General features: G+C 49.8%; 1 protein-coding gene across 4 annotated transcripts in view; it reads left to right on the top strand.

Moving 5' to 3' along the window:
* Positions 1 to 23,432, top strand: part of LOC106580924 (sortilin-related receptor) — a 96,377-nt gene that overhangs the window by 45,077 nt on the left and 27,868 nt on the right. For all 4 annotated transcript variants that reach the window (XR_014381892.1, XM_082966565.1, XM_045703672.2 and 1 more), the window contains 14 exons: positions 7,540 to 7,657; positions 10,032 to 10,105; positions 10,968 to 11,056; positions 12,211 to 12,389; positions 12,652 to 12,838; positions 13,315 to 13,443; positions 15,576 to 15,661; positions 17,024 to 17,196; positions 17,385 to 17,516; positions 20,194 to 20,285; positions 20,522 to 20,768; positions 21,633 to 21,771; positions 22,003 to 22,176; positions 23,009 to 23,122. Coding sequence is in view for 3 of the 4 variants with exons in the window: in XM_082966565.1 (XP_082822691.1) it covers positions 7,540 to 7,657; positions 10,032 to 10,105; positions 10,968 to 11,056; positions 12,211 to 12,389; positions 12,652 to 12,838; positions 13,315 to 13,443; positions 15,576 to 15,661; positions 17,024 to 17,196; positions 17,385 to 17,516; positions 20,194 to 20,285; positions 20,522 to 20,768; positions 21,633 to 21,771; positions 22,003 to 22,176; positions 23,009 to 23,122 (1,933 nt within the window). In the remaining variant the exon portion in view is untranslated. The remainder of the gene's footprint in view (positions 1 to 7,539; positions 7,658 to 10,031; positions 10,106 to 10,967; positions 11,057 to 12,210; positions 12,390 to 12,651; positions 12,839 to 13,314; positions 13,444 to 15,575; positions 15,662 to 17,023; positions 17,197 to 17,384; positions 17,517 to 20,193; positions 20,286 to 20,521; positions 20,769 to 21,632; positions 21,772 to 22,002; positions 22,177 to 23,008; positions 23,123 to 23,432) is intronic.

Genomic DNA, 23,432 nt, shown 5'->3' with positions numbered 1-23,432 from the left:
TCTCCCTCCCTCTATCCCCCACACTCCCCCTTTTTCCCCATCCTCTCCCTCTTTCCCCATCCTCTCCCTCTATCCCTCATCCTCTCCCTCTATCCCTCATCCTCTCCCTCTATCCCCCATCCTCTCTCCCTCTATCCCCCATCCTCTCTCCCTCTATCCCCCATCCTCTCTCCCTCTATCCCCCATCCTCTATCCACTATCCCCATCCTCTATCCACTATCCCCCATCCTCTCCCTCTATCCCCCATCCTCTCCCTCTATCCCCCATCCTCTCCCTCTATCCCCCATCCTCTCCCTCTATCCCCCATCCTCTCCCTCTATTTCCCATCCTCTCTCCCTCTATCCCCCATCCTCTCTCCCTCTATCCCCATCCTCTATCCCCATCCTCTATCCACTATCCCCATCCTCTATCCACTATCCCCCATCCTCTCCCTCTATCCCCCATCCTCTCTCTCTATCCCCCATCCTCTCTCCCTCTATCCCCCATCCTCTCTCCCTCTATCCCCCATCCTCTCTCCCTCTATCCCCCATCCTCTCTCCCTCTATCCCCCATCCTCTCTCCCTCTATCCCCCATCCTCTCTCCCTCTATCCCCCATCTTCTCTCCCTCTATCCCCCATCTTCTCTCCCTCTATCCCCCATCCTCTCTCTCTATCCCCCATCCTCTCTCTCTATCCCCCATCCTCTCTCCCTCTATCCCCCATCCTCTCTCCCTCTATACCCCATCCTCTCTCCCTCTATACCCCATCCTCTCTCCCTCTATACCCCATCCTCTCTCCCTCTATCCCCCATCCTCTCTCCCTCTATCCCCCATCTTCTCTCCCTCTATCCCCCATCCTCTCTCCCTCTATCCCCATCCTCTATCCCCCATCCTCTATCCACTATCCCCCATCCTCTCCCTCTATCCCCCATCCTCTCCCTCTATCCCCCATCCTCTCCCTCTATCCCCATCCTCTCTCCCTCTATCCCCATCCTCTCTCCCTCTATCCCCCATCCTCTCTCCCTCTATCCCCATCCTCTCTCCCTCTATCCCCCATCCTCTCTCCCTCTATCCCCCATCCTCTCTCCCTCTATCCCCCATCCTCTCTCCCTCTATCCCCCATCCTCTCTCCCTCTATCCCCCATCCTCTCTCCCTCTATCCCCCATCCTCTCTCCCTCTATCCCCCATCCTCTCTCCCTCTATCCCCCATCCTCTCTCCCTCTATCCCCCATCCTCTCTCCCTCTATCCCCCATCCTCTCTCCCTCTATCCCCCATCCTCTCTCCCTCTATCCCCCATCCTCTCTCCCTCTATCCCCCATCTTCTCTCCCTCTATCCCCCATCCTCTCTCTCTATCCCCCATCCTCTCTCTCTATCCCCCATCCTCTCTCCCTCTATCCCCCATCCTCTCTCCCTCTATACCCCATCCTCTCTCCCTCTATACCCCATCCTCTCTCCCTCTATCCCCCATCCTCTCTCCCTCTATCCCCCATCTTCTCTCCCTCTATCCCCCATCCTCTCTCCCTCTATCCCCATCCTCTATCCCCCATCCTCTATCCACTATCCCCCATCCTCTCCCTCTATCCCCCATCCTCTCCCTCTATCCCCCATCCTCTCCCTCTATCCCCATCCTCTCTCCCTCTATCCCCATCCTCTCTCCCTCTATCCCCCATCCTCTCTCCCTCTATCCCCCATCCTCTCTCCCTCTATCCCCCATCCTCTCTCCCTCTATCCCCCATCCTCTCTCCCTCTATCCCCCATCCTCTCTCCCTCTATCCCCCATCCTCTCTCCCTCTATCCCCCATCCTCTCTCCCTCTATCCCCCATCCTCTCTCCCTCTATCCCCCATCCTCTCTCCCTCTATCCCCCATCCTCTCTCCCTCTATCCCCCATCCTCTCTCCCTCTATACCCCATCCTCTCTCCCTCTATCCCTATCCTCTCCCTCCCTCTATCCCCCACACTCCCCCCTTTTCCCCATCCTCTCTCTCTATCCCTCTTTCCCCATCCTATCCCTCCATCCTCTATCCCTCTCCCTCTATCCCCCATCCTCTCACTCTATCCCCCATCCTCCCTCTATCCCTCATCCTCTCCCTCTATCCCCATCCTCTCACTCTATCCCCCATCCTCTCCCTCTCTCCCTCCCTCTATCCCCCACACTCCCCCTTTTTCCCCATCCTCTCCCTCTTTCCCCATCCTCTCCCTCTATCCCTCATCCTCTCCCTCTATCCCTCATCCTCTCCCTCTATCCCCCATCCTCTCTCCCTCTATCCCTCATCCTCTCTCCCTCTATCCCCCATCCTCTCTCCCTCTATCCCCCATCCTCTCTCCCTCTATCCCCCATCCTCTCTCCCTCTATCCCCCATCCTCTCTCCCTCTATCCCCCATCCTCTCTCCCTCTATCCCCCATCCTCTCTCCCTCTATCCCCCATCCTCTCTCCCTCTATCCCCCATCCTCTCTCCCTCTATCCCCCATCCTCTCTCCCTCTATCCCCCATCCTCTCTCCCTCTATCCCCCATCCTCTCTCCCTCTATCCCCATCCTCTCTCCCTCTATCCCCATCCTCTATCCCCATCCTCTATCCCCATCCTCTATCCCCATCCTCTATCCCCATCCTCTATCCACTATCCCCCATCCTCTCCCTCTATCCCCCATCCTCTCTCCCTCTATCCCCCATCCTCTCTCCCTCTATCCCCCATCCTCTCTCCCTCTATCCCCCATCCTCTCTCCCTCTATCCCCCATCCTCTCTCCCTCTATCCCCCATCCTCTCTCCCTCTATCCCCCATCCTCTCTCCCTCTATCCCCCATCCTCTCTCCCTCTATCCCCCATCCTCTCTCCCTCTATCCCCCATCCTCTATCCCCATCCTCTCCCTCCCTCTATCCCCCACACTCCCCCCTTTTCCCCATCCTCTCTCTATCCCTCTTTCCCCATCCTATCCCTCCATCCCCTATCCTCTCTCTCTATCCTCTATCCCTCTCCCTCTATCCCCATCCTCTCCCTCTATCCCCATCCACTATCCCCATCCTCTCACTCTATCCCCCATCCTCCCTCTATCCCTCATCCTCTCCCTCTATCCCTCATCCTCTCCCTCTATCCCCCATCCTCTCCCTCCCTCTATCCCCCACACTCCCCCCTTTTCCCCATCCTCTCCCTCATCCTCTCCCTCTATCCCTCATCCTCCCCCTCTATCCCCATCCTCTCCCTCTATCCCTATCCTCTATCCACTATCCCCATCCTCTCCCTCTATCCCCCATCCTCTCCCTCTCTCCCCCATCCTCTCCCTCTATCCCCCATCCTCTCTCCCTCTATCCCCCATCCTCTCTCCCTCTATCCCCCATCCTCTCTCCCTCTATCCCTATCCTCTCCCTCCCTCTATCCCCCACACTCCCCCCTTTTCCCCATCCTCTCTCTCTATCCCTCTTTCCCCATCCTATCCCTCCATCCTCTATCCCTCTCCCTCTATCCCCCATCCTCTCACTCTATCCCCCATCCTCCCTCTATCCCTCATCCTCTCCCTCTATCCCCATCCTCTCACTCTATCCCCCATCCTCTCCCTCTCTCCCTCCCTCTATCCCCCACACTCCCCCTTTTTCCCCATCCTCTCCCTCTTTCCCCATCCTCTATCCCTCATCCTCTCCCTCTATCCCTCATCCTCTCCCTCTATCCCCCATCCTCTCTCCCTCTATCCCCCATCCTCTCTCCCTCTATCCCCCATCCTCTCTCCCTCTATCCCCCATCCTCTCTCCCTCTATCCCCCATCCTCTCTCCCTCTATCCCCCATCCTCTCTCCCTCTATCCCCCATCCTCTCTCCCTCTATCCCCCATCCTCTCTCCCTCTATCCCCCATCCTCTCTCCCTCTATCCCCCATCCTCTCTCCCTCTATCCCCCATCCTCTCTCCCTCTATCCCCCATCCTCTCTCCCTCTATCCCCATCCTCTCTCCCTCTATCCCCATCCTCTATCCCCATCCTCTATCCCCATCCTCTATCCCCATCCTCTATCCACTATCCCCCATCCTCTATCCACTATCCCCCATCCTCTCCCTCTATCCCCCATCCTCTCTCCCTCTATCCCCCATCCTCTCTCCCTCTATCCCCCATCCTCTCTCCCTCTATCCCCCATCCTCTCTCCCTCTATCCCCCATCCTCTCTCCCTCTATCCCCCATCCTCTCTCCCTCTATCCCCCATCCTCTCTCCCTCTATCCCCCATCCTCTCTCCCTCTATCCCCCATCCTCTCTCCCTCTATCCCCCATCCTCTCTCCCTCTATCCCCCATCCTCTCTCCCTCTATCCCCCATCCTCTATCCCCATCCTCTCCCTCCCTCTATCCCCCACACTCCCCCCTTTTCCCCATCCTCTCTCTATCCCTCTTTCCCCATCCTATCCCTCCATCCCCTATCCTCTCTCTCTATCCTCTATCCCTCTCCCTCTATCCCCATCCTCTCCCTCTATCCCCATCCACTATCCCCATCCTCTCACTCTATCCCCCATCCTCCCTCTATCCCTCATCCTCTCCCTCTATCCCCATCCTCTCACTCTATCCCCCATCCTCTCCCTCCCTCTATCCCCCACACTCCCCCCTTTTCCCCATCCTCTCCCTCATCCTCTCCCTCTATCCCTCATCCTCCCCCTCTATCCCCATCCTCTCCCTCTATCCCTATCCTCTCCCTCTATCCACTATCCCCATCCTCTCCCTCTATCCCCCATCCTCTCCCTCTCTCCCCCATCCTCTCCCTCTCTCCCCCATCCTCTCCCTCTATCCCCCATCCTCTCTCCCTCTATCCCCCATCCTCTCTCCCTCTATCCCCCATCCTCTCTCCCTCTATCCCCCATCCTCTCTCCCTCTATCCCCCATCCTCTCTCCCTCTATCCCCCATCCTCTCTCCCTCTATCCCCCATCCTCTCTCCCTCTATCCCCCATCCTCTCTCCCTCTATCCCCCATCCTCTCTCCCTCTATCCCCCATCCTCTCTCCCTCTATCCCCCATCCTCTCTCCCTCTATCCCCCATCCTCTCTCTCTATCCCCATCCTCTCTCCCTCTATCCCCCATCCTCTCTCCCTCTATCCCCCATCCTCTCTCTCTATCCCCATCCTCTCTCCCTCTATCCCCCATCCTCTCTCCCTCTATCCCCCATCCTCTCTCCCTCTATCCCCCATCCTCTCTCCCTCTATCCCCCATCCTCTCTCCCTCTATACCCCATCCTCTCTCCCTCTATCCCCCATCCTCTCTCCCTCTATACCCCATCCTCTCTCCCTCTATACCCCATCCTCTCTCCCTCTATACCCCATCCTCCCTCCCTCTATCCCCCACACTCCCCCCTTTTCCCCATCCTCTCTCTCTATCCCTCTTTCCCCATCCTATCCCTCCATCCCCTATCCTCTCTCTCTATCCTCTATCCCTCTCCCTCTATCCCCCATCCTCTCCCTCTATCCCCCATCCACTATCCCCATCCTCTCACTCTATCCCCCATCCACTATCCCCATCCTCTATCCCCATCCTCTATCCACTATCCCCCATCCTCTATCCACTATCCCCCATCCTCTCCCTCTATCCCCCATCCTCTCTCCCTCTATCCCCCATCCTCTCTCCCTCTATCCCCCATCCTCTCTCCCTCTATCCCCCATCCTCTCTCCCTCTATCCCCCATCCTCTCTCCCTCTATCCCCCATCCTCTCTCCCTCTATCCCCCATCCTCTCTCCCTCTATCCCCCATCCTCTCTCCCTCTATCCCCCATCCTCTCTCCCTCTATCCCCCATCCTCTCTCCCTCATCCCCCATCCTCTATCCCCCACACTCCCCCCTTTTCCCCATCCTCTCTCTATCCCTCTTTCCCCATCCTATCCCTCCATCCCCTATCCTCTCTCTCTATCCTCTATCCCTCTCCCTCTATCCCCATCCTCTCCCTCTATCCCCATCCACTATCCCCATCCTCTCACTCTATCCCCCATCCTCCCTCTATCCCTCATCCTCTCCCTCTATCCCCATCCTCTCACTCTATCCCCCATCCTCTCCCTCCCTCTATCCCCCACACTCCCCCCTTTTCCCCATCCTCTCCCTCATCCTCTCCCTCTATCCCTCATCCTCCCCCTCTATCCCCATCCTCTCCCTCTATCCCTATCCTCTATCCACTATCCCCATCCTCTCTCCCTCTATCCCCATCCTCTCTCCCTCTATCCCCCATCCTCTCTCCCTCTATCCCCCATCCTCTCTCCCTCTATCCCCCATCCTCTCTCCCTCTATCCCCCATCCTCTCTCCCTCTATCCCCCATCCTCTCTCCCTCTATCCCCCATCCTCTCTCCCTCTATCCCCCATCCTCTCTCCCTCTATCCCCCATCCTCTCTCCCTCTATCCCCCATCCTCTCTCCCTCTATCCCCCATCCTCTCTCCCTCTATCCCCCATCCTCTCTCCCTCTATCCCCCATCCTCTCTCCCTCTATCCCCCATCCTCTCTCCCTCTATCCCCCATCCTCTCTCCCTCTATCCCCATCCTCTCTCCCTCTATCCCCCATCCTCTCTCTCTATCCCCATCCTCTCTCCCTCTATCCCCCATCCTCTCTCCCTCTATCCCCCATCCTCTCTCCCTCTATCCCCCATCCTCTCTCCCTCTATCCCCCATCCTCTCTCCCTCTATCACCCCATCCTCTCTCCCTCTATACCCCATCCTCTCTCCCTCTATACCCCATCCTCTCTCCCTCTATACCCCATCCTCCCTCCCTCTATCCCCCACACTCCCCCCTTTTCCCCATCCTCTCTCTCTATCCCTCTTTCCCCATCCTATCCCTCCATCCCCTATCCTCTCTCTCTATCCTCTATCCCTCTCCCTCTATCCCCATCCTCTCACTCTATCCCCCATCCACTATCCCCACTCTATCCCCCATCCACTATCCCCATCCTCTCACTCTATCCCCCATCCTCCCTCTATCCCTCATCCTCTCCCTCTATCCCCATCCTCTCACTCTATCCCCCATCCTCTCCCTCCCTCCCTCCCTCTATCCCCCACACTCCCCCCTTTTCCCCATCCTCTCTCTCTATCCCTCTTTCCCCATCCTCTCCCTCCATCCCCCATCCTCTCTCTCTATCCCCCATCCTCTCCCTCTATCCCTCTCCCTCTCTCCACCATCCTCTCCCTCTATCCCCCATCCTCTCCCTCTCTCCACCATCCTCTCCCTCTCTCCACCATCCTCTCCCTCTCTCCCCCATCCTCTCCCTCTATCCCCATCCTCTCCCTCTATCCCCCATCCTCTCCCTCCCTCTCTCCCCATCCTCTCCCTCCCTCTCTCCCCCATCCTCTCCCTCTCTCCCCATCCTCTCCCTCTCTCCCCCATCCTCTCCCTCTATCCCCATCCTCTCCCTCTATCCCCCATCCTCTCCCCATCCTCTCCCTCCCTCTCTCCCCATCCTCTCCCCCATCCTCTCCCTCTCTCCCCCATCCTCTCCCTCTCTCCCCCCATCCTCTCCCTCTCTCCCCCCATCCTCTCCCTCTCTCCCCCCATCCTCTCCCTCTATCCCCCCATCCTCTCCCTCTATCCCCCCATCCTCTCCCTCCCTCTCTTCCATAGCTCTCCAAGGGCTGCTCCCTACACCTGGCCCAGCGCTGGAGCCAGCTTCTCAACATTCAGCTGCGCAGGATGCCCATACTGTCCAAGGAGTCAGCGCCAGGGCTCATCATGGCCACAGGTGGGGAGGCTAGCATCATACAACTACAATGACTATTTATTTAAAATATATATATATGAGAGAGAGAGAGAACCGGTACTGAGGGTGTGTGCCAGAGGGCTTCGGCATTACCACTCCACCAGCCTGGCCACAGAATTACTATTTCTATGGTGAACACATGACTTCCCTTATGGTGGTGCAACTTCTGCTACTGCCTGATCTGAGGGAGAGGACCACTTCCTCCATCAGTCAATCACACAGGAAGTGCCTAGAGAAGCTGTGGAGTCTCTCCTTCCTGCTCGTTTGTCTGCGTCTGTTTTATTTATTTTTTTAACCATTATTCATTCAGTTGAGAGAAAATTCTTATTTACAACGTGTGTGTGTGCGCGTGAGTGTTTGAATTTTCCTGAGTGCGTGTGTTCATGGTATGGGAATGTGTTCATGGTATGGGAATGTGTTCATGGTATGGGAATGTGTTCATGGTATGGGAATGTGTTCATGGTATGGGAATGTGTTCATGGTATGGGAATGTGTTCATGGTATGGGAATGTGTTCATGCGTGTTAGTAACTGCGTGTCCTCCGGTCAGAGCAATAGGTTTTGACCGGGGTTAAACTAGGAGTAGTTGGACACATCCATTGTGTTTAATCCACTGAAAGTGTCTCTCTGTCTCTACCGCCTCTGCCTGCTTCGCGGAGTACATAGATTTTCTTTGTAGCTGTGCTGTGTCTGGAAGGAGGAAGACGCCTCTACGCCCTGCGAGCTACTAAACCTAACCAAATGATTAGGCGATAACTCCCACAGGGAGAAGTGCAGAGAGGAGAGCTGAGGAGACACTATGCCCTTCTCGTCCGTGTTATCGCTCACACACAGATGCGCTAATTACTTCTTCCTCACCCAGCGGATACACACACACACACACACACACACACACACACACACACACACACACACACACACAGACCGTCTCTCTCTTTGTGTGGACCCAGCCAGCCACACATAACCAGCATCCCCACACGGCCTATCAGGGGGAACATTTCCACCGAAGCGTTTTGTTTTGTGACTTGTTCCTGTGACATTTCTTCATTTGTAAAGCACCGTTGATATGGCCTCCAAGAACAACAGTCATTAGTGGTGGTGCAGGGGAGGAGAACGGTGGCTTCATCAACCAGCTCTCAGGATGAGTGTCAGCCGTACACACGGAGAGAGCCGTACACACGGAGAGAGCCGTACACACGGAGAGAGCCGTACACACGGAGAGAGCCGTACACACAGAGAGAGCCGTACACACAGAGAGAGCCGTACACACAGAGAGAGCCGTACACACGGACAGAGCCGTACACACGGACAGAGCCGTACACACGGAGAGAGCCGTACACACGGAGAGAGCCGTACACACGGAGAGAGCCGTACACACGGAGAGAGCCGTACACACGGAGAGAGCCGTACACACGGAGAGAGCCGTACACACGGAGAGAGCCGTACACACGGAGAGAGCCGTACACACGGAGAGAGCCGTACACACGGAGAGAGCCGTACACACGGAGAGAGCCGTACACACGGAGAGAGCCGTACACACGGAGAGAGCCGTACACACGGAGAGAGCCGTACACACGGAGAGAGCCGTACACACGGACAGAGCCGTACACACGGACAGAGCCGTACACACGGAGAGAGCCGTACACACGGACAGAGCCGTGCACGCCGACAGAGCTGTACAATACGCCACACCGTTAGGTGCAACATGGTAGTCTACATCCACATAGGATAAATAGATATAGGACATCACACTCGTTGTGGCCTTCCCCCCCTAGAATGACTACACACTGATTTGAGCCATTCCTCTAGGTTCAGCACACGGTAAGGAGTATTGACGTTGACAATAAAGCATACTGGAGCGTAGGCTGCGGCATGCAGAGTTTTTATTGAACTTTTCTGAACATAGGCCTGTTCCTTGATCTCAAGCATTTGCTTAACAACCCTGGATGGAATCGATCCCTATATAAGACCGGTCCAGCTATATGCTACAGTAGCCCCTTTCGCTATGGCCGCGTCTGAAATGGCACCCTGTTTCCTGTAGAGCTACTGTTGCTCTGTTGTCGGCTTTGTGTACTCTGGGCTGGCCGCTGTGCTTGGCTACATCCCAAATTGCACGGCACCGTATTCCTATGCATCTAGTGCACTACTTTTGACCAGGGCCCATAAGGCTTTTGGTCAAAAGCAGTGCACTATGTAGGGAATAGGGTGCTATTTGGAACAAAGCCTGGGATACTGCTGGGACTGGAGACCACCTGAAGCTGCGGTAGTGTTCCTACTGAATCCCTCTGTGTGAATTGTTTAATTCATCACCTCCTCTCACACAGCCGTTCCACTGATCATCCTGTGTCTGTCTGCAGGTTCTGTGGGCAAGAACCTAGCCAACAAGCCAAACGTGTACGTGTCCAGCAGTGCTGGGGCCAGATGGAGAGAGGTCAGTGCCTGTGTGTGCCTTGTTTGTGTGTGTGTGTGCTTTGTTTTTGTGTGTGTGTGTGTGTGTGTGTGTGTGTGTGTGTGTGTATGCTTTGTTTTTGTGTGTGTGTGTGTGTATGCTTTGTTTTTGTGTGTGTGTGTGTATGCTTTGTTTTTGTGTGTGTGTGTGTGTATGCTTTGTGTGTGTGTGTGTGTGTGTATGCTTTGTTTTTGTGTGTGTGTGTATGCTTTGTTTTTGTGTGTGTGTGTATGCTTTGTTTTTGTGTGTGTGTGTGTGTATGCTTTGTTTTTGTGTGTGTGTGTGTGTGTATGCTTTGTTTTTGTGTGTGTGTGTGCCATAAATGTAACTATGCACATGATGAGCTATAAATCCTGACATTGGTTATTGTTGGATGTTTCCTGCCTCCGCTACCCACTCATAGCAGAGGGTTTCTGTGGAGCGCTTAGCCACAATGCTGAATGATTAGCGTAGGATACTTCCCTCCATAGCGTATTATTAAACAACCACAAACATGGTGCTGCAGTTACTTAAAGCCACACTCTGTAAGACGTGTGTACAGTTCCAAGACTGGGGAGCCCTCGAAGACATAAACAATGGAGCAGAAGCACCCGGAACATTTTCACATGTTCTTGATGGCTATGGTGTGACATTCCACGAGAGCAGTATTAGACTTTTAATGATTCTTTTTTTAAACATACTTTTAATCTGAACATAGTGTTACCTCATTTAAGTGTCTTGACGATCAAAATATTTTTGGTAATAATACAGTTGTACTAGTCTTATTATGGTAGCTATATAAATTGACCAGCAATCTTACAGACTGTGGCTTTAATGAGTGTTCTTCACATTTCCCCTTCTCAAGGCGCTGGCCGGTCCTCACTTCTACACGTGGGGTGACCACGGGGGCATCCTCATGGCCATCGCCCAGGGGGGCTCCACCACACACCTCAAGTGAGTCTCACAACTGTCCTAAATAAGACCCATATCTCCGTTGCTAGAACAACACAGTGTGCTGTATCATCACCCCCTCATTACACCCCTCATTACACCCCTCATTACCACCACCCTCTACCCCCCCACCCCCCACCCTCTACCCCCCCACCCCTCTACCCCCCCACCCCTCTATCCCCCCACCCCTCTATCCCCCCACCCCTCTATCCCCCCACCCCTCTATCCCCCCACCCCTCTACCCCCCCCCCCTCTACCCCACCCCTCTACCCCACCCTCTACCCCTCTACCCCCACCCTCTACCCCCACCCTCTACCCCCACCCCTCTACCCCACCCTCTACCCCCACCCCTCTACCCCCCCCCACCCCTCTACCCCCCACCACCCCTCTACCACCCCCCCCTCTACCACCCCCCACCCTCTACCCCCACCCCTCTACCCCCACCCTCTACCCCCCCACCTCTCTACCCCCACCCCTCTACCCCCCACCCCTCTACCCCCCCACCCCTCTACCCCCCCACCCCTCTACCCCCCACCCCTCTACCCCCCACCCCTCTACCCCCCACCCCTCTACCCCCCCACCCCTCTACCCCCCCACCCCTCTACCCCCCCACCCCTCTACCCCCCCAACCCCTCTACCCCCCTACCCCTCTTATTTTCACATTGTCCTTTCCAGCTCTGTTCCGGCTACTACAGTACAGTGGGATATGTAACCAGGCCAATGCACTACAGCTTGGCTTGGCTCAGTAGTGTAAAATGGGTATAAATATTGTAACCATGCTAATATTGATGTCCATACTGTCTCTGTTGGCCCTGCTATAGACTAGCATCCTGTTCAGGTTGGTGTACTTGCTGCCTCACGCTACAGAATCAGTAGATTTATCCTATGGGCCATTCTGACTTGGACAAGGCGGCAGGTAGCCTACTGGTTAGAGTGTTGGGCCAGTAACCGAAAGGTTACTACCTGACTATCAAATCCCCGAGCTGACAAGGTAAAAATCTGCCATTCTGCCCCTCAACAAGGCAGTTAACCCAGTGTTCCCCGGTAGGCCATCATTGTAAATAAGAATTTGTTCTTAACTGACTTGCCTAGTTAAATAAAGGTTAAATAAAAAAAATACATATAAAAGGCTCTTACCTACTGTCTCTCTGTCTCAGGTTCAGTACCAATGAGGGGGAGACGTGGACAGACTTCGGTTTCTCTGACCGGGAGGTTTATGTCTACCAGCTGCTGACAGAACCAGGGGAGAAGAGCACCATCTTCACCGTCTTCGGCTCCTACGCCGACCAGAGACACAGCTGGCTCATCCTGCAGGTCAACGCCAGCGACGTGCTCGGTGAGTGGACTCTCACAATATTACTACACTGGGCAGAAGTCATGACTGATGCTCAGCCCGGTGCTTTTGGGTCTGTCTGTCGTCCGTTTTCACAATGCCAATAAGAAGCATCCATCTATCAGGCCAGAGTCTCACTGAGGGGTGTGTGTGTGTGTGTTTGTGCGTTCGTTTGTGTGTGTCCGCTTATGTCCCCATGCTACTGTAATACAATGTGATCCAATTCCAAATCAAGTATTTAAAGTGTGTGTATTTGTCTCTTCAGGCGTGCCGTGCGCCGAGGGAGACTACAAGCGCTGGTCCCCGTCAGACGAGCGGGGCAACGACTGCCTTCTGGGTAGTGAGATGGTGTACAAGCGACGCACGCCTCACGCCACCTGCTTCAACGGGGAAGACTTCGACCGCCCCGTCACTGTGTCCAACTGCTCCTGCACACGCCAGGACTACGAGTGGTGAGACTCATTTCCAAGCCCGTGTCCAATCCCATATCCGCCCTTTGCCTCTACCCCTAAAACGATCTACCCCTTGGCACCTCGTATCGATCTGAAAGGACTTACACCTCTGCTATCCTTTCAGAGTAGGGCTAGGGCTTGATTGACTTACACCTCTGCTATCCTTTCAGAGTAGGGCTAGGGCTTGATTGACTTACACCTCTGCTATCCTTTCAGAGTAGGGCTAGGGCTTGATTGACTTACACCTCTGCTATCCTTTCAGAGTAGGGCTAGGGCTTGATTGACTTACACCTCTGCTATCCTTTCAGAGTAGGGCTAGGGCTTGATTGGAATTAGGCAACAGTTTTTTTCCACTAATCTCAATCTGTTCATATTTTGATAGTCAGGTAGGCTAACATTGGGTCTCTCTCTCTCTCCCCATCTAATCTCTCTCTTGCTCTCTCTCACCCTCCTCTCTCTCCTTTTATCTCTCTCAGTGACTATGGCTTCAAGCTGAGCGAGGACCTGTCCCTCCAGGTGTGCCTGCCCGACCCCGAGTTCTCCGGGAACCTCTACGCCCCTCCCGTGCCCTGCCCCGTTGGAACTACCTACCGTCGCAGTACAGGGTGAGCCAATATCCCTTTGGTATTAGCATATTGTCACTTCATCACTTCTTGTAATGATAGGCTTTTTCCTTTTGTTAAGGTGACTCCACACGTTGAGGGTCAAGGCCTTGCAATGTGAATGGGTCTGGATTATATGACTTAGCTGAGCTGAAGGGTTTTGGGGTTTCGGGCTGAATTCAGTGTCCCAAATGGGCCCTGGTCAAACATAGTGTACTTTAAAGGGAATAGGGTACCATTTGGGACACAACCATAAAGGTTGAGATACACTTGTCCTTGACTGACAGTCACATATGGCTGATTAAAAACAAATGGCATTACCTAGCGCATGGGTGTCAAACTCTGGCATTTGGCCCGCGGGGTAATTATATTTGGCCCGCGAGACAATACCAAATTACTACTAGAGCTGGCCCGCCGGTATTATACAGCGCATTCACCGCTAATACTACGAATCCCATAATGCTCTGCTGTTGTTTTCGCGCGCCAATCAGGACAGGACCCAGAAACGCCCTCTCCTCTGTGACAAGTGGGAGGCAGAATATCTGTTTACATATGTAAAAGACAAACCTGTTTGTCTTGTTTGTGGAGTCAACGTGGCTGTAAGTAAGGAGTACAACATTAGACGACACTATGAAACAAGGATTTCTTCAGCTCAGAGCCTGAGCCCAGACATTGATGAACTAGCATCCAAGAAGAGATGCCAGGTATCTGGCTTGGGCACATCAGATTAGATCAGTGTGCAATAATTAACGTTTTCTTTGTGCACTTTTTCTTGCTACAAGGCATGGGCTTGAATGGTTGATTGATTTATTATCATTTTATTTGTAAAATTATTAGCCAGTGGAAAAAGTTTATTTTGGTATTTAAATCAGAAGGCTGCAAATAGAAAAGAGGCATACGATTTTTATTTAAATTTTATTTATTTAATAAATTAATGCCATTGATATTTTTTTTCATTTGAAATTCGATTTTGCATGTCTCCACTATTAAATTATATATTGTATGGTAATAAGCGATGCTTGTTCCATATTCAATGTTAAAGCAAAACTTGTTTGGGTCCATATTAAAAGGTTCATTTGTTCAATGTTGGCCTGCGACTTTGTTCAGGTTTTACATTTTGGCCCACTGGGTATTTGTGTTTGACACCCCTGACCTAGCGTATCAGTCTTCACCTCAGTCTTATAGGATTTATTTTACTGCCGCAAGGAGACGACCGTTAAATATCAACATGATTAATGATGAATATGATATGAACACTTTGCAAATGGCATCCTTTGTGGTCATGAGGGGGAACTCTTTGTTCTTCTTTTGCGCTATGGGGAAGAGAAAGGAGTGACGTCATTCTATTATACAGCCCTCGCTTATCATGGAGAACAGCCCCACCTAGTGTCATAAGGAGAGATGTCCCAGCAAAATCTTGACATACACTGAGTGTACAAATCATTAAGAACGCCTTCCTGATATTGAGTTGCAACCCTCCTTTTGCCCTCAGAACAGCTTCAATTCGTTGGGACATGGACTCTACAAGGTGTCAAAAGCTTCCCACAGGGATGCTGGTACATGTTCACTCCAATGATCCCCTGTTGTGTAAAGTTTGGCTGGATATCCTTTGGGTGGTGGACCATTGTTGATACACACAGGAAACTGTTGAGCGTGAAAAACCCAGCAGCGTTGCAGTTCTTGATGCACTCATACCGGTGCGCCTGACACCTACTTCCATACCCCCTTCAAAGGCACTTACATATTTTATCTTGCCCATTCACCCTCTGAATGGAACACATACACAATACATGTCTCAGTTGTCTCAAGGCTTAAAAATCCTTCTTTAACCTGCCTCCTCCCCTTCATCTACTCTGATTTGAAGTGGATTTAACAAGTGACATCAATAAGGGATCATAGCTTTCCACCGGTCAGTCTATGTCATGGTCAGAGCAGGTGTTCTTAGTGTTTTGTACACTCAGTGTATATGTAATGGGCAACATATAAACATTTTGTTCTCCTCGTTTACACAACTACGCATAAGATGCACTGTATTACACCATTTGTTGTACACGTACTCTTGTTGTGATATTGGGTGGTGTGTGTGTGTGTCTGTCCATGTTGTTAACCAGTTTGTGTGTGTCTCTCTCTCTCAGCTACAGGAAGGTGTCTGGGGACAGCTGTAGTGGAGGGGATGTAGAAGCCAGACTGGGTGGAGAGATGCTCCCCTGTCCTGTAGGAGGTAAGCCTCCCCTCTCTCAATTAAGAAACCGGGTTATTTGATACGTTTAGCCTTTTAGATCACAATGAATAAGAGACCCCCTGAATGAATGAATAAGAGACCCCTGAATGAATGAATGAATAAGAGACCCCTGAATGAATGAATAAGAGACCCCTGAATGAATGAATAAGAGACCCCTGAATGAATGAATAAGAGACCCCTGAATGAATGAATAAGAGACCCCTGAATGAATGAATAAGAGACCCCTGAATGAATGAATGAATGAATGAATGAATGAATGAATGAATAAGAGACACCTGAATGAATGAATGAATGAATGAATGAATGAATGAATGAATGAATGAATGAATGAATGAATGAATAAGAGATACTCTGAGATGCTTGCTATACTGGGTTCACAAATACTTAACCTTGTAAATGCCATTATGGAAAGGGGAGACTCTCACGAGGATGTTCTCTGTTTTGCTCTACGACCCCCACAAGTAACATGGGACTCATCTGAAGGTAACCCATGGAAATATGGAGGTCCTTTTGTGACAACAAAAATAAGGGGTTAAATGAGTCCAAAAAATATTTATATTTCCTGAGCTTTCTTATATCTCCTAGATATAGGACAGACACGTCAAAACATTATTATTCCTTAGGATTTATTTCTTGCCTTTTTATGAATGTGTTATTCAATGCATTTCTATGGGCTATAGTAGTAATGGCCAAATTCAGTATTTTATCAAATCATTTTTTAATATTTTCGGGAGGGATACATAAAGGGCCAAAAAAATCATAATCAAATAGCTAAATGATCCATTGAATTACTATTTTAAAACCATCCCATATGTTACCTTTGGGTCGTGGGTCATGACGGGTTTATTTGGTATGGGCCACACAGTTTTATCTTTTTTGCTTGACCTTAAAGAAACTCTGTTGTATAATTTGAGGCAAAAGATACTTTTAGTCACACATTATGGGGTGAATTTAGTTAAAGATAGAAAGGTTAGTCCCAGCACTAGATCATCGGCTTCAGCAACAACACACGTAACTTCGACCTCAGGGACAATAGCTGCTGGAACTGGTTGTAGGGATCCAAAAAGCAAATAAACAAAAGTGTTTGTGAATTCATGAAAAGTGAAATGACTCACATTTTATACATAAAAGCATAGGGTTGGATGAACTTTAATTTCCCTGAGGGGAAATTGTTTTAGACAAGCATTACTGCTGTATGCAAAATAAATACTGTCGTATACACAGCTGGATACAAAATAAAATGCAATTTGTTGCGTTTTTCTTACCAGTTGTTAGTCTTCACATGGCTATAGATTAGAATGAATTGTATTAAGTGTTTTTTTTCCCCCTGGTCTTCTCCAGAGAGTAATGAGTTCATCCTGTACGCTGTGAGGAACTCCATCCATCGCTATGACCTAGCCACAGGGACCGACCAGGGTCTACCCCTCTCTGGTCTCCGCGAGGCCGTGGCACTGGACTTTGACTACGAAAGGAACTGCATCTACTGGGCTGACATCTCGCTGGACACCATACAGGTCAGGGCCTTCACAGAAGGCACTCAGATGTAACCGTGACTTACCCTATTCCCTATATAGTACATTGCTTGTGTACTATATAGGGAATTAAGTACCATTTCGGACACAAAATCTATCCTGTACACACTTCAGAGACCAAAAGTACATTGTGTATCGTGATTAGTGAAAAGTATGTTCTCCCCCTCCAGAGGCTTTGTCTGAACGGCAGTACAGGACAGGAAGTGATCGTGAGGAAAGACCTGCAGAATGTGGAGGCCCTCACCTTTGACCCCATCAGCAGGCTGCTTTACTGGGTGGATGCCGGAGCGCAGAGGATTGAGGTAAACATGAGGAACAGGGATTTGTCCAATATTTGATATATACTGAACAAAAATATAAATGCAACATGCAACAATTTCAACAATTTTACTGAGTTACAGTTCATATAAGGAAATCAGCTAATACATTCATTAGGCCCTAATCTGTGGATTTCACATGACTGGGCAGGGGTGCAGCCATGGGTGGGCCTGGCTCCCAAATGGGTGGGCCCACTGGGAAGGCAGGCACAGCCAATCAGAATGAGTTGTTCCCCACAAAAGGGCTTTATTACAGACAGAAATACACCTCAGTTTCATCAACTGTCCAGGTGGTTGGTCAAAGATGATCCCGCAGGTAAAGCTTCCTGCCATCCAGGACCTATTTAATAGGCGGTGTCAGAGGAAGGCCCAAAATACTGTCAAATACTCCAGTCACCCAAGTCATATACTGTTCTCTCTGCTACCGCACGGCAAGATGTACAGGAGCGTCAAGTCTAGGTCCAAAAGGCTCCTTAACAGCTTCTACCCCCAAGCCATAAGACTGCTGAACAATTAATCAAACTATTTACATTGACCTCTCCTCTTTGTTTTTAAACTGCTGCTACTCGCTGTTTATTATCTATGCATAGTCATTTTACCCGTAGCCTAGTGGTTAGAGCGTTGGGCCGGTTACTGGATCAAATCCCCGAGCTGACAAGGTAAAAATCTGTCGTTCTGCCCCTGAGCAAGACAGTTAACCAACTGTTCCCCGAGTGCCGAAGACATGGATGTGGATTAAGGCAGCCCCCCCCACCTCTCTGATTCAGAGGGGTTGTGTTAAATGCGGAAGACACATTTCAGTTGAATAAATTCAGTTGGACAACTGACTAAGTTTCCCTACATGTACAAAGTACCTCGATTACCCATTGTCCCCGCAAATGACTTGGTACTGGTACTCACTGTATGTAGCCTTGTTATTGTTATGTCATTTTGTGTTACTTTTTATTGTGTTTTTTACTTTAGTGTATTTAGTAAATATTTTCTTAACTCTATTTCTTGAACTGCGTTGTTGGTTAAGGGCTTATAAGTCAGCATTTCACAGTAAAGTCTACACATTGTATTCGGTGCATGTGACATTCAATTTGATTTGATTTAACAGGGATGTAAACACATTTGTGCACTAAATGTTAGAGTAATAATCTTTTTGTGTGTATGGATCATTTCCGTGATCTTTTATTTCAGGTCATGAAAAATGGGACCAACACTTCACATGTTGCGTTTATATTTATATTTTTGTTCAGTGTATATACAGTGCATTCGGAAAGTATTCAGACCCCTTCCCATTTCCACATTTGCTTACGTTAGACTTATTCAAATTTTTTTTTGCAAATGTATTAAAAATTAAAAACAGATACCTTATTTTCATAAGTATTTAAACCCTTTGCTATGAGACTTGAAATTTGAGCTCAGGTGCTTCCTGTTTCCATTGATCATCCTTGAGATGTTTCTACAACTTGATTGGAGTCCACCTGTGGTAAATTCAATTAATTGGACATGATTTGGAAAGGCACATACCTGTCTATATAAGGTCCTACAGTTGACAGTGCATGTCAGAGTAAAAACCAAACCATGAGGTCGAAGTAATTGTCTGTAGAGTTCCGAGACATGATTTGTGTCGAGGCACAGATCTGGGGAAGTCTGCAGCATTGAAGGTCCCCAAGAACACAGTGGCCTCCATCATTCTTAAATGGAAGAAGTTTGGAACCACTAAAACTCTTCCTAGAGCTGGCCACCTGGCCAAACTGAGCAATCAGGGAAGGGCCTTGGTCAGGGAGGTGACCAAGAACCCGATGGTCACTCTGACAGAGCTCCAGAATTCCTCTGTGGAGATGGGAGAACCTCTGCAGCGCTCCACTGATCAGGCCTACGGTGAAGCATGGTGGTGGCAGCATCATGCTGTGGGTATGTTTTTCAGTGGCAGGGACTTGGAGACTAGTCAGGATCGAGGGGAAAAATGAACCGGAGCAAAGTACAGAGAGATCCTTGATGAAAACCTGCTCCAGAGCGCTCAGGACCTCAGGCTGGGGCGAAGGTTCACCTTCCAACAGGACAACGACCCTAAGCACACAGCCAAGACAACGCAGGAGTGGCTTCGGGACAAGTCTCTGTATGTCCTTGAGTGGTCCAGCCAGAGCCCGGACTTGAACCCGATCTAACATCTCTGGAGAGACCTGAAAATAGCTGTGCAGCGACGCTCCCCATCCAACCTGACAGAGCTTGAGAGGATCTGCGGAGAAGAATGTGAGAAACTTCCCAAATACAGGTGTACCAAGCTTGTAGCGTCATACCCAAAAAGACTTGAGGCTGTAATCGCTGCTAAAGGTGCTTCAGCAAAGTACTGTGTAAAGGGTCTGAATACTTATGTAAATGTAATATTTCAGTTTTTTATTTTTAATACATTTGCAACAAAATTGAAAAACCTGTTATTTCTTTGTCATTATGGGGTATTGTCTGTAGATTTGTTTTCTTTGATGAGGAACAAACACAATTGAATACATTTTTTAGAATACTTTTCGAATGCACTGTAGTTATCTTTTTTTCTCCATCTTATTGAAGCCTTGTTTGATTTCTATTCATATCCTCACCTGATAGATGACATGCTACTGTCAGGCAATACAGTGTGTGATGATGGTGACCCACTCCTTGTGTATGTGTTGTGTAGGTGTCTAACCCTGATGGGGACCTACGTCACACTCTGCTCAACTCCTCAGTGCTGGAGCATCCCAGAGCTCTGGTCCTCATGCCAGGAGAGAGGTAGCACTGTCTAATTATTTAGAATATCTGCCAAATGCATTTATGATGCTTTTTTTACACAAAAAAGGTCTCCCGGATGACTGACTGTTAAAGGGGCGATCTGTGATTGCTACATCCATTTTAGACTTTACCACTTTGTTTTTGTTTGAACTGCGGATTGCCCCTTTAACATAAATAACGTCAGTGTTAATACCTGTCTGATATACTTGCCTAATCTGTGGCGTGTCTCCTACCAGCCTGATGTTCTGGACGGATTGGGGCGACCGTGCGGCCGGCGTGTACCGCGGCTACATGGACGGCTCCAACGTGTCATGCATCGTGTCCGAGGGCGTCCGCTGGCCCAACGGCATCACGGCAGACGACCAATGGCTGTACTGGACCGAGGCCTACGGCGATCGCATCGAGCGGGCCGACTTCGCCGGCGGTCAGCGCAGCGTGGTCATGGAGGGCCTGCCTCACCCCTATGCCATTGCTGTTTTCAAGGTTATTTTAGAATGGTTGATGCGCTTATGGAGTATTAAGGCTCACTCTGTGATATTTACATCCGTTTTTGATCATTTCAATGAATGATGTATACCCATTGATTCTTGAAGAATATCACTTATAGATGCCTTACAAGCTTAGTTCGTTTGTCTAATGTCTTTAAAGGTAGACTCTGCAATATGACCTCTTCATGCACAGCCGGTCAACTTCCTGCTTGCAGATGTCGTCAATAGCAGAATTCAAAATGGCCTAGTACTGTCACTGTTGGCTCTTTCCAAATTTGCCTCCTCCCTTGCGGCATGTCCACATTGTTTCAAGTATTTAATGTCGCATGCACAAGTACAGTGAAATGCCTTTCTTTCAAACTCAAAACCCAACAATGCAGTAATTAATAACAATGTAATACTAGAACAAACACGTGGGAAATAAGAATAAATATGAATAGCACAATAAATAAGTAAGTAAGCATACTATATACTTGGTCAGTTTCCAATATCATATTTACAATGTGCAAGGCTACTGGAGTGATGGAGGTAGATATGTATAGGGGTAAGGTGACTAGGCAACAGTATAGAAGATAAACAGAGTGTGAGTGGGCGTGCGTGTGTGTAGAGTCAGTACAAATGTATCTTTGGAATTATCCAATAGAGGCAGTCTTGTCCAATAAGAATGTTACTGATGTCTGGAAGCAAAGTCGGCACTCTGTGTATGAGGATGTCATATTGCAGAGATTCTACCGTTTTATTAAGGTTATTGAGTGCAACACTGGGGAGCACAGTCCCATTGTAGAAATATATCTATGTTTGTTTTCATATAATCTCCAGGTCACTGGGCAAATCCTCATTGGCCTGTGTGTGTTTTCAGAATGACCTGTACTGGGATGACTGGTCAAGGAGGGGCATCTTCAAGGCTTCCAAAGCAGGTTCCAAGGACAATGAACTGATAGTGGGTAGACTGACCGGGGTCATGGACCTCAAAATCTTCTACAAGGGCAAGACCAGAGGTGAGAGACAAGCAGCGAAACCATATTTAACAATCAATGCCCATTCTAAGTAAACCTTCCAAGAACGTTGATGGTCAGCCTTAAAGAGTTATTATGTGTAGTCAGAATGTTACTCTGGAAGCGACAATAGTGGAAGCTTTGTTTGGACAACCCCACTACGTCAGCAGAGTTAGACAAATCGCATGCTCATGACAAACCCTTGTGTGTGTGTGTGTGTCCACTCTCCTCCAGGCCATAATGCCTGTGCAGACCAACCCTGCAGCCTACTGTGTCTGCCCCAGCCCGGGCACCGCCACACCTGTGTATGTCCCGACGGAGCGCCCACCACTACCCTACCCGACGGACAGCTCCAGTGCCAGTGTCCCACCGGCTACCAGCTCCACAACAACACCTGCGTCAAGACAGGTGAGACCTGGCACACTCACATACTCTCTGACAGACACACACACACACACCCAATGGTCTCCCAGGGTACAAAATACTACTGATCAAATCAAATGTTATTTGTCACATGCGGCGAAAACAACAGGCGTAGTAGACCTTACAGTGAAATGCTTACTTACGAGCACTTAACCAACAATTCAGAGGTTGAAAAAGTATGACAAATGTGTTAAATAAACGAAAGGAATAATAGTACCACAATAAAATGACAATAATGAGGCTATGTACAGGGGGTCCCGGTACCGAGTCAATGTGCAGGGGTAATATGTACCTGTAGGGAAGGGTAAAGTGACTATGCATAGATGATAAACTGATAATAGATGATAATAGATGACAATAATAGATGACAAACATGATAATGTATTCAGGTTCTCAACATAGTCCTTCAGACGACCCTATCACACTACTACAGATCCACAATGGTGCAGGCTTTTGTTCCAACCTAGCACTAACACCCATGTCACCTAGTTCAACTAATCACCAAGGGATGAATTGAATCAGGCGTGTTAGTACTGGGCTGAAACAAAACCCTGCACAGCCTGCGTTGGGTCGGTCGCCAGGAATCGGTATTGAAGATCCCTGCCTCTGAATGTAGAGAACCACTGCTCTCCTCTCCCTCTCTCCCTGACTGTCCATGTATCTGAATCCTAAAGGATCTCCTCTAGTGGTCCTTGGAGAACAACAACCAGTCCCACGGAGAGGAGGGCAGTGGTTCTCTACATTCACTGAGGCAGGGATCTTCAATACTGTGTTTTATTTGTAACCCAAAATGGAATGAAATTCAACATTTCCCCAGAACACACGTGCCTGCCCAACCAGTACCGCTGTTCCAACGGCAAGTGTATCAGCAGCATCTGGAAGTGCGACAGCGACAACGACTGTGGCGACATGAGCGACGAGCAGGAGTGCCGTGAGTGGAGACGAAATTGCACCCTATTCCCTATATAGTGCACTACTTTTGGGCAGGCCATTTCAGACGCACAGCTAGACAATGGACAACTCACTCGCTCACAGATTATTCAGTTTTATTATTATAATACAAATGGTTGGGTGTGGAATCCTTGTTGGTAAGGTAAATAGTGAATAAAATGGATCCGAACAGATAATGTTAAATAGAGCCAGACTAGATTTTGTTACTGTCACAATACACTCTGCTTTGGGTCTTTGCTGCTGTTCTTTGTCTCTGTCCTTCTGGGCTCAATGTCAACACCCTGTCATTC

This window comes from Salmo salar, chromosome 20 (genome assembly GCF_965601325.2).
Source record: "Salmo salar chromosome 20, fSalSal1, whole genome shotgun sequence".
Lineage (NCBI taxonomy): Eukaryota > Metazoa > Chordata > Actinopteri > Salmoniformes > Salmonidae > Salmo > Salmo salar.
Note: the sequence above shows the minus strand (reverse complement) of the source record. Positions and strands in the feature narration are given on the sequence as shown.